The sequence below is a fragment of the Danio rerio genome, chromosome 1, assembly GCF_052040795.2.
Source record: "Danio rerio strain M-AB ecotype USA chromosome 1, GRCz13ab, whole genome shotgun sequence".
NCBI lineage: Eukaryota > Metazoa > Chordata > Actinopteri > Cypriniformes > Danionidae > Danio > Danio rerio.
Genome location: NC_141021.1, coordinates 55,466,617 through 55,484,079, shown reverse-complemented (window position 1 = coordinate 55,484,079; position 17,463 = coordinate 55,466,617). Strand labels below are relative to the sequence as shown.

The 17,463-nt window shown below is 35.0% G+C and overlaps 1 protein-coding gene across 28 annotated transcripts in view; it reads right to left on the bottom strand.

Moving 5' to 3' along the window:
* inpp4b (inositol polyphosphate-4-phosphatase type II B) overlaps positions 1–17,463 on the bottom strand; it is a 405,764-nt gene that overhangs the window by 273,786 nt on the left and 114,515 nt on the right. For 2 of the 28 annotated variants that reach the window (XM_087237873.1, XM_087237866.1), the window contains exon 1: positions 10,239–10,477. The exons of 24 other annotated variants lie outside the window; for them this stretch is intronic. In XM_087237873.1, the coding sequence (XP_087093999.1) occupies positions 10,239–10,277 (39 nt within the window). In that variant the 5' untranslated portion in view covers positions 10,278–10,477. Of the gene's footprint in view, positions 1–3,960; positions 4,144–10,238; positions 10,478–17,463 lie in introns of those variants that run through there. 2 more of the 28 variants (XM_087237868.1, XM_087237867.1) reach the window with 2 other exon arrangements.

Sequence of the window (17,463 nt, the reverse complement as noted above, 5' to 3'; positions counted from 1 at the left end):
TTTAAGACCAATATGAAAGAAATTTAAGACTTACACAAGGCTAAAAAACATTATAAACAAAAGTTATTGTGAGGAAGATAAGTAAACAGAGCTAATAAATAAACTTGTCTTAAAACTTTTATTAAAATATATTGTTAGTAATTGTCGGCCCGATTGGGTAGCTTTACATGGACATAGGAAAATTAAGACCTGTTTAAACTGATTTAAGGCCTACAACCAATATTTTTGGCTTAGTCCTTTTATTAATCTGTGGTGGCCACAGCGGAATGAACCACCAACTTAGTCAGCATGTTTTTACGTAGCGGATGCCCTTTCAGCTGCAACCAATCATTGGGAAACACACTCATGCACACACATACACCCCGGACAATTTACCTTTTCAATTCACCTGTACCACAGGCCTTTTAACTTGTGGGGGAAACCGGAGCACCCAGAGGAAACCCATACGAACACACCGAGAACATGCAAACTCCACACAGAAATGCCAACTGACCCAGCCGAGGCTCAAACCAGCGACATTCTTGCTGTGAGGCGATTGTGATACCCACTGCGCCACCGTGACGCCCCAACATGGACATTAAAAAGCTTCGTATTAGTACCCCAAAATCTCAAAAGGTATACTATTGTACTGTTTTGTTTAACTACTAATATGTACATTTGAGGTATTAACATGGACCGTTTTTAAAAAGTACCATCCCAGTGATAGCTCTCATACTGTAGCTGTATAAGGAGTAAAAAATATGATATGATGCTGTTAAATGTGAATTAAAAGTTTCCCAAAATACTCCAAAATACCCAAAGAATGTAAAGGAACAAGTAACAAAGTAAAAGAACTTCATTGTTATCCTGCACTGGCCTTTCTACCCTTTTCAAAAGGTTTAATAGTGGGAAAAGTCTCCAATATCTGAATCACAACATGCCAATTAAAGCACAATAACCAAACACATCAGAACTATCAATCATTACTCACAGTATTAATGACATTTGTTGTATGACTACTAGTTGGCATCAGCGCCTATTCCTAAATCTCCATATAAAGACACAACAGCACATGAGTTTATTTTAGTAAAACACTTCAGACAGCATGCTGAGATGAAACCCGCTCTACATCAAAAGCCGTCTATTTATGCATCATGTGACTCTTCCCACGGCCGACCCTCATGCTCGGGTCACGGTTCACTGATCTGAGAACTGGACACTCCCAGTATTTACACATGGGCATTTTCTCGGGCGTCTCTGGACTGGATCCTCCAGAGACGGTGGGCAGGACTGATAGAGAGGAGCGATTGCTGACATGCAAACTCAATCACACACCTACAAGTCCAGAGACTGGGTAAAAAAAAGCAGACCGGCTATTAGTCAAGTCTGGGCTGGATCGATGCGGCCACGGTCTATCTGTTTCACATCTGCTTATTGGCTGAGCAGACCCTGCTATCTGAGGAGAGGATCTCTATGTGAGTCTAAGTGCCTCCGCTTCTCCAAATGAACTCGGGAAACGTCTATGGTTAAAGGCATAATTCAGGCGTAAATGAATATTCTGTCATCATTTAGTCAACCTTATGTCATTTCAAGATTGCAGACTGAAAAAGATGAAACTTTATGTGCTTTTTCCAAAAAAGTTTAAACAAATTTAAAGCTCAAAAAATAGAAAATAGACAGTAAAATGATTGACTATATCTCAAATGTTCATTTCCTTACTTATTTATCAAAGGTCACCACAGGGGAATGAACCGCCAAATATTCCAGCATATGTTTCACACAGTGGATGCCCTTCCAGCCACAACCCAGTGCTGAGAAACACCCATTCACTCTCATTCACACACACTCATATGCTATGGCCAATTTAGTGGATACAATTCACCTATAGCGCATGTGTTTGGACTGTAGGGGAAACCGGAGCACCCGGAGGAAACCCACGCCAACACAGAAAGAACATGCAAACTCCACACAGAAATGCCAACTGGCTCATCTGGGACTTGAACCAGAGACCTTCTTGCTGTGAGGCAACAATGCTAACCACTGAGGAATCGTGCCACCTATCCCAAACATTTTATGGTAAAATTTTTGTGGTAGTTATCATAATTTAGTTGTCATTAATGGTGTCGCAATAATATTGAATCATTATTATTCATCTTAAACTTGTCAGTTTTTTTAATGTAATACAAAGTTAAAGTAAAAAAATAATAATAATAATAAGTCAAGGGCGTCACAGTGGCGCAGTTGGTAGCATGATCACCCTACAACAAGAAAGTCTATGATTCGAGCCTCAGCTGGGTCAGTTAGCATTTCTGTGTAGAGTTTGCATGTTCTCCTCGTGTTCGGGTTGGTTTCCTCCGGGTGCTCCGGTTTCCCCCACAAGACCGTGTCTAGTGTGCGATACTTTCAAGTGTGTGACGCCCTTAAGTGTGTGAATGAGTGTGTATGGATGTTTCCTAGTGATGGGTTGCAGCTGGAAGGGCATCCGCTGTGTAAAAAACATATGCTGGATAAGTTGGCGGTTCATTCTGCTGTGGCGAACCCAGATTAATAAAGGGACTAAGCCAAAAAGAAAATGAATGAATGAATTTTAGTCGATTTAAGATTTTTAAAAATTTGTCATACTCAGGTTGGATAAAATTTTAACTTAACATAATTTTTTTTAACGATATGATATGTTATCTAGTTTGTTTTTAATGTATGTAAAATAAATTAATATAAAACTCCACACAGAAATATAAAATAAATGATATAAATAATGAAATAAACCTAAAAACTCATGTTAACTCAGATGATGATTGACTCATGTCATATTTCTACTTTTCTTTTAATCTCAAGTAGTAAAAATAACTATGACAGGTTAAAATTTTAACATGAAAGTCTAGAAAAGAAAAAAAGTCATAACAAAAAAAATATATGCTGAAATAGAAAACTAATATACTATTTCAACTTATGCAACATTTTTTTGTCTCGTGACCTTGACCCTGAATTTTAACAATTTTTTCCTTTCTGTGCTTTCATGTTAAAATTTTGACCTGTCATAGTCATTTTGAATTGTCAATTGACAAATTCATTCATTCACTCATTGTCCTTCGGCTTAGTTTATTCATCAGGGGTCGCCACAGCAGAATTAACCGCCAACTTATCCAGCATATGTTTTACACAGCGGATGCCCTTCCAGCTGCAACCTAGTACTGGAAAACATCCATACAAACTCATTCACACACATACACAACGGCCAACTTAGTTCATCCAATTCACCTATAGCGCATGTGTTTGGACTGTGGGGAGAACACAGAGGAAACTCACTCCAATACAGGGAGAACATGCAAACAAAAATGCAAACTGACCCAACCAAGACTCAAACCAGCAATCATCTTGCTCTCATGTCACAGTACTAACCACTGAGCCATCATGTCACCCTCCAACTGACAAATTATGTCTGGAAATGAACTAAAAAGTTTACCTCATAATGCATTTACGCTGATAATTATGACTTACTTTCTGTTTATCTCATTGTCATAATTATCACAAAAACAAATGTATTTCTATAAGACTAATGTGTCGTTTTCTAAGTGATATTAACCATATTTTCCCACCGAAGAAAAAACCTCAGTTAAAAGTTTAGAATGACGTAGACAAACTTGCAACTTTGGGTGAACTACTGCATTAAAGCTAACTGTACAATAAGCATTTACAGAAACAATAGCCAAGTGTTCCTCTCTCTCTCTTTTTCTCACACACACACACACACACACACACACCTCCCCCAAGGGATCTCGGAGTCATTTACAGGTTTGCATCATTCATCAGCTCAACAGGCTGAGATTGATTTTACAAGCTGCTTAATTAAAAGAATCAGCAGGATGTCCGGGCTAAAAGGTTTCCGCATTTTGTCCTGTGCAGGACTCCTGATCACTGAACAGCGCAGTGATGACCATATATCATACCAACACATTAAAAAGTCCTCAAAATCACACTTACCTCCCCTTCCATGCCTAAAGTTCAGTTACAGCCAGGATAAAGCGAGTGACCGGCACAAATCTAAACCCATAAAAGCACAAGGTCAATATCAGTGGCGCTCATAAATCAGCGGCGTGTCGCGGGGGAGCCAGAAAACTCACTGCTGCAGTGTGGGTAATGGTCAGTCCTCAGGACTAATGGCCCCGTTTCAAAAAGCAGCGTTTATTTAGTGTGTGTGGTGAACGCGGGGCGGAGGGAGTCATTTAGATGGGTCCCAAAGTGGCCAATTTGTTCCATAATGCGCCGTCATGCTGGGCAAACTCACATACACTCATATTTTCATGCTAACCGGATGTTCGATAGCAATGGCACGCAAAAAAAAAACGGACAGGATGAATTGCGGCTCGCTGTGATTTTGGCTTGAAATCAATGTGAACATATATGCTCATGCTTCAATAGCGTGAAGCCAACACAGGGCTTTTTTTATAAAGACACAGGAGTGTGACGTCAAATCTGACTTGCTGGCCTCCTCTTGGGCACATGGACATTTTTAGAGTGGGATTTTCCAGAGATTAAGAGGTTGAATTTGATTTGTCTTCTCTCTCTACACACACACACATACAGACAGATGGTATTCTTAGTGTACAGAGGATTTCCATGTGTTGTTCTAACATTCGAGATAACTTTTAGCAAAAATATGAAGCAGCACAATGTATTTCATCACTGATTATAATATTATAAAAATCAGCCTATTGGGAGATTTCTGAAAGAGAATTTAGCTTTGAAATAAAATTTCACAAGAGGAGGGCCACTCAGGGCCAGTTTTCTGAAAAGATGTAACCATCACAAATGTTTTATGTATGCAACATGAATATTTAATAGGGAAAGTACAGTAAAAGCTTGATTTTCGTCTTCAAGTTAGCGTTAGCTCGTTTACTCTCGGAGTAGCGATTGAAAAAATCAAACTGAGCTTTGGTGCGTTTGCTGGCACTGAGCCAGAGAAAGACGTGTCATATTATCACAATTATGCAGCGTTTTAACCACCTAATGTTTATTTTATATTTAAATCATGTAAATACACACAAGTACTAGTAAAACAAAACATTTAGGGCTCTAATTTGACGGTCCATGCGCAGAGCGCAAAACGCAGGGCGCAAACGCTTTCAGGGTGTGTCAGAACCCATTTTTGCTAATTTAAGGGCGGGAAAATCCGCTTTGCGCCGTGGCACATGGTCTAAAAGGGTTGAGTTTATTTTCTTAATGAGTTATAGGTGTGTTTTGAGAATAAACCAATTAAAGCCTCATCTCCTATTACCTTTAAGAGCCAGCTGCGTCACGCCATAAGCGCATTTTGACGTAAAGTAAGTTCACTTTCGCTTTTGCTCTCGTGGATAGGGAAACCTTTACGCACAGACATCAATTAGTCTATAAATAATTAATTTCGTTTGTTAAGCGCAAAGATTTGCTTCAAAACTATTTCTAAATTTAGTTCTAATTTCTAGCAAACGAATAAATGAACAATAATAACAAAGTGTGCTCAAAATACTAAATAGTTATTTCCAAATACACCTGCCATGCCCCATATGGTCTAAAATTTGACAGGTGGACAAATCTAAGCTTGTTTTTAATAAAACAAATATCAATATGGATATAATAAATAATACTGCTAATGATAATAACATTATACAAAAGCAAATTAAATGAACTGAACAAGCCTCCCGAGATGAAGAAAGTATGACGGCAGTGGTTTTTAAATCTTCATTTAGAAATTAATATGTTTTGTAATATTTTAATCATTTATATTTATAACCTGTATATATCCTTATTTTATATATATATATATATATATATATATATATATATATATATATATATATATATATATATATATATATATATATATATATATATATATATATATATATATCCTTAAGATATTATATATTTTTCATATGTAAAGGTATTTGCGTATTGCTCTGCATCTTGTTTGTAGTGTGTAAGCCAGGGGCACTTTGTGCCAGACAATAGACCTACTTTGTTCTGGTCTAAAGAACAGACTACATACAGTTTCTCAAAATAGCAACGCGCCAAAACACGCCTGCTTTTTTAGACCAGAATGCCTATGGGCGCACATTTGAGCGCAAATGCATTTGCTATTTAAACAGCGCGGCGCAACACCTCAAAATGACCCTTGCGCCGAGCTAAAAGTAGCAAAAGAGTATTGCGCCGCGCCCTGCGCCACATTGCGCCGGGTGTATAATAGGGCCCTTAGAGTTTGTAAAACACACAAGGAAGTCTAACAATCCATTCAAATGCCGATGTGTTTTATTCATATCCGATACACATAGTTAAAGTAACTATAAAGTTGAATCTACTCTCCTTCAAGTTCACCAGGCATTTACTTGCATGTATTTAGGGAGTAATTAAAACAGAAAAAACTCAATTAAAGGGATCTGTCATACAGCGCTATTGTGGCTGCGGTGTGTCACGTGATAAACATGACGCGTCGACACAGAAACATTAAGGGTGAATGATCGCCTAAAGAATGACTCCAGGATATTTTAAACCCCCTAGCAAAAGGGTTAATAACAGAAGTAAAGCAGCGGTGGTGAAGTTACTTTGCACTTTGAAAGATTAAAGTTTTTCTTCGCCTTTTTTGATCATCATTTTATCGGTTGTCATGTATAACTTCACTGCAAAAAAGATTTTCTTTCTTTCTTTCTCTTTCTTTCTTTCTTTCTTTCTTTCTTTCTATCTTTCTTTCTTTCTTTCTTTCTATCTTTCTTTCTCTTTCTTTCTTTCTTTCTTTCTTTGTCTCATTTCCAGTCCAAATATATAAAAAATCTTAAATCAAGAACAGAAAATAAAAATGGCATGAGAAAATTAAGTGATGCTTAACTTCTGTTTAAGATTTTATCTTATTAACATTGTTTTTCTTACCCCATTAGCAAATAGTTTTGCTTGTTTTAAGCAAATAATTAGTTATTTTGAGGTGTTTCTTTCAGAAAACAAGACATTATTTCTTATGCTACTTCATATGTCTAGTGTGTTTCTTGATTTAAATTTTTTTTTAGATATTTTGATTGAAAACAGGACAAAAATACTTAGTTTTTTTTTTTCATTTAATTGTATTATTATTATAACAGCTAAGGGATAAGCTTTTTTAAATAAAGGGATGGAAATGACTGCTTTTCTTGTTAAGTTTCTTTTAACCGATTAATCAAAGTAATAATCTACAGAATAATCCATTTTTAAAATGATCGTTAGTTGCAGACTCTGATTCTGATTCTGACTCTGATTGGCTGTTGTCATTGTCCCGCCATTAGTGTTTATTTTCAGCTCTGGGATCAGTTTTGAGCTGCTTCAGCCAATAGCAGTACAGCAACCACTGGGGAAGTGGGGCTAAAAATACCAAGACCCATCTGATTGGTCAAATTTAGATAAAAGCCAATGCATAAAAATCACACATGTCTGCAATACATATGTTACATATATTATTATCATAATATTGATAGTTACAATGCATTGTGCAGCCCTAACATTGTGTATTATTTCTACACCAGATTTCCCCAGTGCTGCGATCACTGACAAGCCAGTTCTCCACAATGTACACACACCAGGAGACCACCAGCATCCTCATGAAACAGAGCGGTCCCACGTCCCACAACAGACCCCAGCTGTGCCCCAGCAGCACCTCCACTGGGAAATATAGACATCTGCAGGTCAAACGGCTGCCTGTTTCCAGCATCTTCACACACACACACACACACACACACACACACACACACACACACACACACACACACACACACACACACACACACACACAAACACAGTACATGAGATTACATGTGCATTAAGAGGAGTGGCTGGGAGAACAGCTGCAGTCTCATTTCAGACTACACCACCTGTCTACATTAAACAACAAAAGTGGGCCAGATCTCTCAGAGCTCTCTCACACACACACACACACACACACAAACACAGCCCACACCTGCAGCTATTTCAGACAACTGCCATTCACAGGAACACACAGCACACGCTCCCTGTGTGAAGAAAACCTGCACAGTTTCTCCCCATTAGAAAAACCCCAGCAGCTTTCATCGCCACTTCTGACGTGCGGTTACGAACTGCGTTTGAGAGACTCGTCAATGAGCAAATGATAATGTGTGCATGATTACATACAGTTCATTTCTGTCTAATTGCCTGGCAAATTATACTGCATAGCATACTGTGTAATACTTCATTTAAGAATGTGCAACATGCAGCAAACAACATATATGCAGATCCCAAGCCAGATATACAAGATTAAAGGCAAAATACAAGTTATGCAAAAGACGTTTATTTTGTTTTTGTTGAAGAACAGTAAAACTTTTACTCACTTTCATTAAGGTGAATATAATGTCACTATGTTTCAGTTACTTTTACAATACTTTATAGTATTTATTGAAATAGAAGAAATAAATAAAATGTATATATGGCTGTAGTTATTTGTATATTTGCATAACAGCATTTTATGCAAATTACCCAACATATTATAATTTTAATTAAGTGTTTTTGGAAAGATGTAACCATTTTAAATTGTTAATGTATGCAAAACAAATTCATGATTGTTAATAGGAAACTGTCAATTTGATTTTCCACATAAAAATAAACTACATCACCCCATAAAATGAAAGGCTATTTATATATTTATTTATAAAATACTAACATTTTTATATTATATTTAAATTACAGATATTTTTAACAGATGTATTCACCAACTGTTAAAATATGCAAAAGCTCTTCATATTTTCAAATTTATTCGATTTGTTTCGATACTGTTTTTAAAAAGTAAATAAAGCAATTTTACAAATACAATTGTAATTTTAATTATATAAATAGTATGATAGAATTATCTATACATTCAACTGAAATGATGAAAATAATATATGCAAAATAGCTTGTGAATATTCATAAAATATTTGGTCACAAAAAAATTCTAATAAATATAAAAATATTTGCAATTATTTGTATCATTATTTTATTCAAATCAGAAACAAAGAATGAATGAATGAAATGTTTATATGGCTGTAGTTATTTGTATATTTACATTATTTACATAATTGCATTAATAAAATTACCCAACATTTTACAATTTTGATCAAGTGTTTTGGAAAGATGTGATATAAATTGTTAATGTATGCAAAACAAATTGATAATTGTTAATAATATTTGTACATTTATATTATTTATAAAAATACTAATATTATTTAAAATTACAGAGATTTTTAGACAGATGTATTCACAAACTCTTAATATAGGCAGAAAGTTTTACGAATATTTAATCAGAAACTACTTTCCATACTGTATTTAAAAAGTAAATAAAGCAATTTTACCAATGGAACCGTAATATTAAAATGTATAGAAAGTATAATAGCAATTATTTATATATTTAATTGCATTTATACAAAAGTATTTTTGTCATTTGAAATGTTGTTAATATGTAAAAAAAACAGCTTGTGAACATTAAATATTTGCAATTATCATTATATATTTAACTTTATTTAAATCCGAAACAAAGAATGAATAAATTAAATGTTTATATGCCTGTAGTTGTTTGTATATTTAAATTATTTACATAACTGCATTAATAAAATTACCCAAAATTTTACAAGTTTAATCAGGTTTTAATGGAAAGATGTAACCATAATGTATACAACACGTATTCATGATTGTTAATATGAAACTGTCAATTTGATTTTCAACATTAAAATAAAGAAAACTAATAACAACACATACAATGTAAAGTTCCAATGTTTGTATTTATATTAATAATAAAATACTAAAAATGTTTTAAATTACAGATATGGACAGATATATTAACAAAATGTTAATATATGCAGAACGTCTTCACGAAGATTTAATCAGAAACTAGTTTCGGTACTTTTAATGTTTACATTTCTGTTTTTAAAAAGTAAATAAAGCAATTTTACCAATACAATTATAATATTAAAACGTAAAAAAGGATTATAGCATTTATTTATCTATTTAATTGCAATAATAAAAAAGTGTTTTTTGACATTTGAAAAAGCTGTTAATTTATGCAAAATAGCTTTTGAATATTCAAAAATATGTTGTGTCACGAAAGATTTTCATTTGTAATTACGCTTTTAGAAATGCCAAAACTGCAAATTAAGCAATGTAGCTTTTTAAATAATGTAGAAATAATCAGACCTATAAAATAACACTCTATTAAAACATTTAACATTATTTAAACTTCTGCAAATAACTATAAATACACACAGATTTACACCTACCCGACAACACAGCCTCCAACAACATGAGATCAAATCCATTTTTAGTCCACAATCTACCCCGATAAGATGTTAAAAGTCCATCCAGTATTCTAGATCGCTACTGAAACTGACTCTAGTCATCGGCCCACTCCACAAACCACCATAAAGTTTACATGCTCAACTACAAACACGCGCAAATATTACTGCAGTCTGGGTGAGCTTCAAAAGTGCATGCGTCTTTCCACCAGCAAATCTAATTTGGAGGGAAATAGAGTTCTCTTTGTGCACTCATGTGGGGCCGAGAGTCCATGCGGAGGGAGGAGAGACAGAGAGATCAGTGTGACTGCTGAGAGATACAGGCCAGGGGAACAACCAGCTGTTGCCCTCAATAAAACAAACTCAAGAGGATTGTCAGCACAATCACACCTCCTGCTCACAGTATAGACGGAGTGTGTGTTTTGAACAGGTCATATTGCGTGTGTGTTTTTTCAGCTTCCTTTAATGTTGAGCAGGAAAGTGACAAAGCACAAAGTCACTGCAAAGAGAAAACGAATGTCTGCTGTAGAAATGAAGAGAACATTAGGGGGAAAAATCTCTGGATTTATGATTTATAACGTTTAACTAAAACTACCGAGGACATTTTCATTTCAAGCTTTCCAGTGATGAGAACATTTAAAAGAATCATTTAGTTTTTAATGTCAATAACTGGGCTGCAAGATATCTGCGATATATATTGCGATATGAATACAATTTCACCTCCCTATTTAGAAAGAATTTAGCATTTTACGTTGATTGCACTGTAGAAAATGGCCGTGATTTCAACGGTAAAAAACTGTAAAAATGCTACAGTACAAATCTGTAACCTGGTTAACGGTATGTTTCCTTAATATATACGGCTAATAACCGTAAATTTACTTTCCCAGAATTCCCTGCATGGCACAAAACTTTTTATGCATTTTGTTAACATCAATATTGATCTTTTTATTTGTTTCCCCATCAGTTATGGACATTAGAGATTTATGTTACATCTAATGTTGATAAACAATGTTTATTTCTTGACTTTAATTTTATGCGTGTTACCACACTGGTGTTTAGTAGCTGTGTGAATGACACTGAGCACCTTCTATATGCTGATACTCTTTTCTGCTTGTGGGAAAAGTTGAGCATTGGATCATTATGTAACTTCCTCATCACCTCCTGCATGTGGGTGTGCTAAAGTGTCTAACTGTGTAACAAAAGATGTGTAGATGTTGGTCATTCAAAATACAGACATATTACATCTATAAATTAATAAAATACGGTAGTTTAACGTAAAAAAACACGGTTTGTACCGTGTTTTTAACGGTAAAGTACTGGTAACCACAGCTGCTGGTTTTACCGTAAATTTTACTGATTTATTTTTTACAGTGTGGGGTGATTTTGATCTTTTTCCCTTTGTGTGGTGCAAATTATTTTGGGGACCCCCAAAAAATAAAAACAACGCAGAAAACCCTCAAATTAACAACTTTACTTAAAACATTTTAAATTGTACTAATCATGCTCTAGATTAGTTTTTGTGGGATGTCAGTTGCGTTGACGTGATTTCAGTGCTTCAATCAATTGATCAAATCTTCAAGCGCAGTGTTCACTGTGGTCTGCTCTCACTGGATTCCATCAAGCCATATTTTGTGTACGAGTCATCACGTTTACACAGTTTTTTTATGCCATTTTTTATGTCTATGCACAGCTAGGCTTTTCTGTATTTACCCTTACAGCTGAAAGTCTAAATTTCTCAAAGATTTTTGACATTACTACAGTGGAGGCTGTAGTGGTTCAGTGTGTTGAAGTTTTGTTTATTTTTATTCCTTTTTTGTGCACATCATAATTTACTCAGGCGACGCAGAAAGAGATTTACAGATCATGTATACGCTTTGTATATTTATGGGGAGCTACAAATCCTTTAAAATATTTCCTTTAAAGAAGAAAAGATACTTATTTAGATTGATAACATTACATTAAAGTTACAAGTCAAGACAAATTTGGTCATATTGGTGAAATTTACTCAATCCATTTACTCCAAATTAGAAAAAAAGTATTCAGTCTGTGTTCCTAATGAAAAATATAGTTTTCCATGACGTATAACAGTGTGAACTGTGTCAATCCACTCTTCAACTGTAGGTGACTCTAACTTTAACCATTTTGTAATTACTTTGGTAACACTTTACAATAAGGTTCATTAGTTAATGCATTTACTAACATGAAGTAATCATGAATAACACATGTACAGCATTTATTAATCATAATTGAACATTAACTAATGCATTATTAACATCCGAATCCATGCTTGTTAACATTAGTTAATGCACCATGAGTTAACATGAACTAACAATGAACTACTGTATTTTCATTAACTAACGTTTATTAACATGAACAAATACAGTAGTAAATGTATTGTTCATTGTTTGTTCATGTTAGTAGATGCATTAATTAACATTAACTAATGAACCTTATTGTAAAGTGTGATAATTACTTTTTTACTAGCTGCCAGCAGAATAAATAACAGTTTATTGTCTTTATTAATCCATCCATCTAAATTTATATTACCTAAATAAAAAGATTCAGAAGTGAAGGCAATCATGGCGTCTAAATGTATTTAATCTCTTTCCAGTATGGGGTTAATTTCTGACAATCCCACAAAGCAAGACTGATTAGCTACTTTTCCCCCCAACATTCTCCAGCAGATAGTACCCTTTCCTCTATGTATTTTCTGTGATGGGGTGATAATGAAAAACCTTTCTTCCAACCGAATTTTCTCCACATGGCTGAGCTGGTACATTTTCGTTGAGTTTTACAATAATTCCCCCAATCCTCATTTGATATATTCAGATTTCCTTTCATTTTCTATTTATCTCTAACATACAGTGTATTGTCCGGTCCAGATTCGTGAAATCCCTTATATAATTTTAAAATGATCTTATGACATGATTGGGCCTTGCCCACGGATAAAAACACTTTTAGTATTTCTTTATCTGCAACTTGCAATATTTCTGGTTAAATATTACAGTCAATATAATGTCTTACTTTAAGGTATCTATAAAAGTCACTTTGATTAAACCCATATTTTTCCTTTAGAAACTCAAAAGTTTGAATTGTACCCTTGTCAAAAAGTGTAGTAGTTGGAAATTCCTAAATTGCTCCATATTCGAAATCTATCATCTCTTTGGTTGAGGATAAAATCAGTTTTGAAGGCACACCTTTTTAATATTCTTGATGTATCTTGCAAACCACATATTTTCTTTGTTTGATGCCAGATTTTAAATAGTAGATTAATCCAAGGGTTTGCTTCTTTATAGATTTTAATTCTCAGTCTACAGTGTTTTCTCTAGGATTTTTTCCAGCTGTGGCGGCAGGCCTTTTTTTTTACACAGACCTACCAACTACCTATGGCGTTATTTCAATGACAAATGTCATGAGCGCAGTACTACAAATCTCGTATTTATGTAATAGCCTACCGACAGCATGCGAATCTCTTTGCTTGCGCACCAATTTCCTCTGCTTAACCTTAAAGGGTTAAACAAATATCGCACAGCACTACTACGGTTACAGAAAAGTTATAATTCACTTACCTTTTAAAATGTTTTGGTGCAATTATCAAAAAAAAAAAAAAAAAAACATGACAATGTTTTAAATGAAAAGCTGTAATGTAGCTGTGGCGGGATCAATTTTGATGTGGCGCCCCGCCATGGAAGATTGAATGTAGTGGAAACCATGGGTTACTATCTGCAATCATTTTAATTATTTCAAGAAAAAATAGTGAGATAGTTTTATGGCTTAGTTCTGTTTATGGTCTCCTTTCATAGTTTAATTAAGGACAATTAACCCTGATCGCAATAGCTAAATAATCTAATTAATAATAACAACAATATTCACTGCATTTATGATGCCGTGACTGTGAGTAGTCAACACATCCACCTGCACTGACAGTCTCAGCTTCCTTCCCATGACCTCTGACCATTTATACACTGACAGAAAACAGGGACAAGCCATAAAAAACTGAATGAGCAAGTCCAGAAGAAAGATGAATACTTGATGTACACACATATATAGAAAGGGGAAGTGGAGGGCATGAGAGAGAAAGCAGATGCAGATAAAAATCCACTCATTTAAAGAAAACCAAGCCAGAATAAGAAGGAAAGCCTTTGATTGTGGATTTGTTGGTATGAACAGGAAGTCTTTCCAAAGGAAACAGGAAGTCTGGCAGCAGAGCCTCCTGAAAACTGGCATGAAACGGCTGAGAGATGTGTGGCTTTTTACCCCATTACAGCTGAATTTCTATCAGCAAAGACTTTCACCCTCCCGTTGCATGTTTCCTATAGCAGGAAAAGCTGGAGCTATTCTTAAAGAGGGATTTCTCTTTCTTCACTCATTCCCTTCCCGTCTCCACCATCTTCCTGCATATCACCATATCTCCTCCTCCGGGGATTCTGATCTGTACAGAGTTTATTAAAACTGTGAAAAAACAAGATTCAAAAAGCATAAACCAGGCCGTGTTTATATTCCAAAAGAGTTGGATATGTTCTAACAAACAAGAAAGTGATCCGCAGTGATCCAAGGTCAAAAACCAAGCCCAAACAGGATCATAAAAAATGCATCAAAAGAACTGACCGGGAACGTCAAGTCTTGGTATTCTGTCAATCACACCGGTGAGACTTTCAATGGAGCTCAGGCACTTCAGGTTATTGACTGGAGCTACAGAAATAAACGTGCTGCATACGGATGGGAATCTAAAGGAACGTAGTGATTTTGGCTCCTTACTAAATTCCACTGAAGTTTCTTGGAACTTTTGATCAGCAATAATACGAATACCACTGCCAATTCCATTAATAAAATATAAACCATCAATGCAGCTTAAAGCTCCCATGAAATTTAAATAACATTTTTAAGATTTTAGTATGCTAAAGGATAACTATAAGCTAGTCTGCTTCAAAAAAAAGTCACAAAATTCGCATGTAGAAGATAAAAATATCCAAAGCTTGCTGTTTGTCATCAACATTTTTAACGTCACCTCATACATCAGTTTCTCATCAAATCTTCTGACCAATCAAAAGCCCTCTAGTATCAGACATGCCCCGCCTCCTTCTTCTCATTTGCTTTTCATTTGATGAGCTTGAGCTCAACCACTCCAAAAACTCCAGAATACACAAGGCATGTCATTTGTATAGTTTTGAAACTCCGCCTACTAGTACAGGAGCCAATCATCAACTGTTATAGACTATGGGTCACCAAACTTGTTCCTGGAGGGGTGGTCCCCTGCGGATTTTAGCTCCAACCCTAATCAAACAAACCTGAACAAGCTAATCAAGGTCTTACTAGGTATACTTGAAACACCCAGGCAGATGTGTTGAGACAAGTTGGAGCTAAACCCTGCATGGCACCGGACCTCCAGAAACAAGATTGGTGACCCCTGCTATAGACTGATGTTTCTCTGGGGAAAAAGCTCAGAGCAGAGGCGTGTTTTTCCGACAGAATTTTTTGGTCAATAAACACACTGGAATCCCAGTGAATACTTGCTTCACATATATAAGAAATATATCCATATAAAGGTTGACATCTGTACTTTCAAATGAACCCACTTCACAGGTTTTGTAATCTGTATGAAACAAACGCGAGGTACAATCCATCCTGTCAAACGCACATCATATGACAGCAACTACTCAAACGCTCACAAACCTAAAAAACAAAGAGTCGCTGTCATTTCTGGAGGAGCTTTAACTTCAAGACTGTTGTGGATTTTTTCAGAAGAGCAGCGCAATCTGACTAAGCTTTATCCCGAGGATGATAAAGTATAACACGGCCATAAATGAGGTTGGTGTCGTGATCTCGTTCCTTTCGAGTGTACATGCACACTAGCTCAGGCAATCTAAAAATATGCAGATTTTGTTAGGTTTGAACATTTAGAAACAAAACGTATGAGACACTTTAATTACTGTTTAACTTTATTCCAAATATGTAATGTAACCGTAAGCTTGGCAAGCAGTTTTGGAGAATTTGATGTTTCCTTATTTAAACAAAATGCCAGAGCGTATAAAAGCATACGTTTCAAAGATGGCCGCAGAGTGAAAGGACTTTGGCCACGCTCACTGGAAGAGCTCTGATAAAACAAAACGCTATTTGCTGAATGTCCCGCCCTCTCTTCATGTTTCAATTGAGATTATGTCAAATATTGAATACAAATGCACATTTCAAAGAACTTTACGGCACCGTTAAGAAATGTTTTTAAACTAATCAAGTATCCTATTAGTCGCTTAAAGGGATAGTTCACCCAAAAATGAAAATTCTGACCACATTTTCTCTTCAATAAGTTTACAAGTTGACCTGCACAGTATATCATTTTAGCATCGATATCGCAATATGCGAATCTGCAATAGTCACATCGCAGGATGCCAAGCAATTTCAAATGAATTTAAAATATTTGGACATGAAATTATAAAGTTTGCCACTTTAATGAAGATTAATTGTGTTTAATTATCATACAGCGAAGACTATAGGGTGCTATTTTACATTTGATTATTACATTCCTGTACCTCAATACTATTAAATTAATTTGAGATTCATTAAATTCATTACTACACAATAGAGTAATGTTTGTTTCATTTTTATCTGTTCTATTGTTTTCATCTGAGCTTTAACTTATTTTATTTTGTAATAAAAAATGTTTCTGTAAAATTCTGTGCATTTTAGGCAGATGCACTCCAGTAAAAAAATCTTCCCTATCAATGTAAAATGAACAATTCCTTCCAAATAGAGTCATTTTGTGAAACATAATATTGCATTGTCAGTTTTTTTTCTCAATATTGCACAGCCCTATTTACAAGAATTTATCTATAAAATACACATTCATTCATTTTCCTTCGGCTTAGTCGCTTTATTCATCAGGGGTTGCCTCAGCAGAATGAACCACCAACTTAACCAGCATTTGTACTGTAAAAATAAATAGTTGAGAAAACATTAAAAAACAAAATAAGGCAACTTGATCCAGTAAGAACTTTTTTATTTTTTCTCAGTAACAATTATACATAAACATAATTTTGTTTATTTATGCAATGTTGATTAATGTATTTTACTAATAAACATATTATTGTCACATACACTGAGGCAACAGTTACTGCTATTGAGTCAATTAATTTTTCTCTGTTTAGTGGATAAGTTTTTTTTTCAAATTTGCAAAATAAGTAATTAGTTCTAGTTAGCATACGTTTTTAATAAT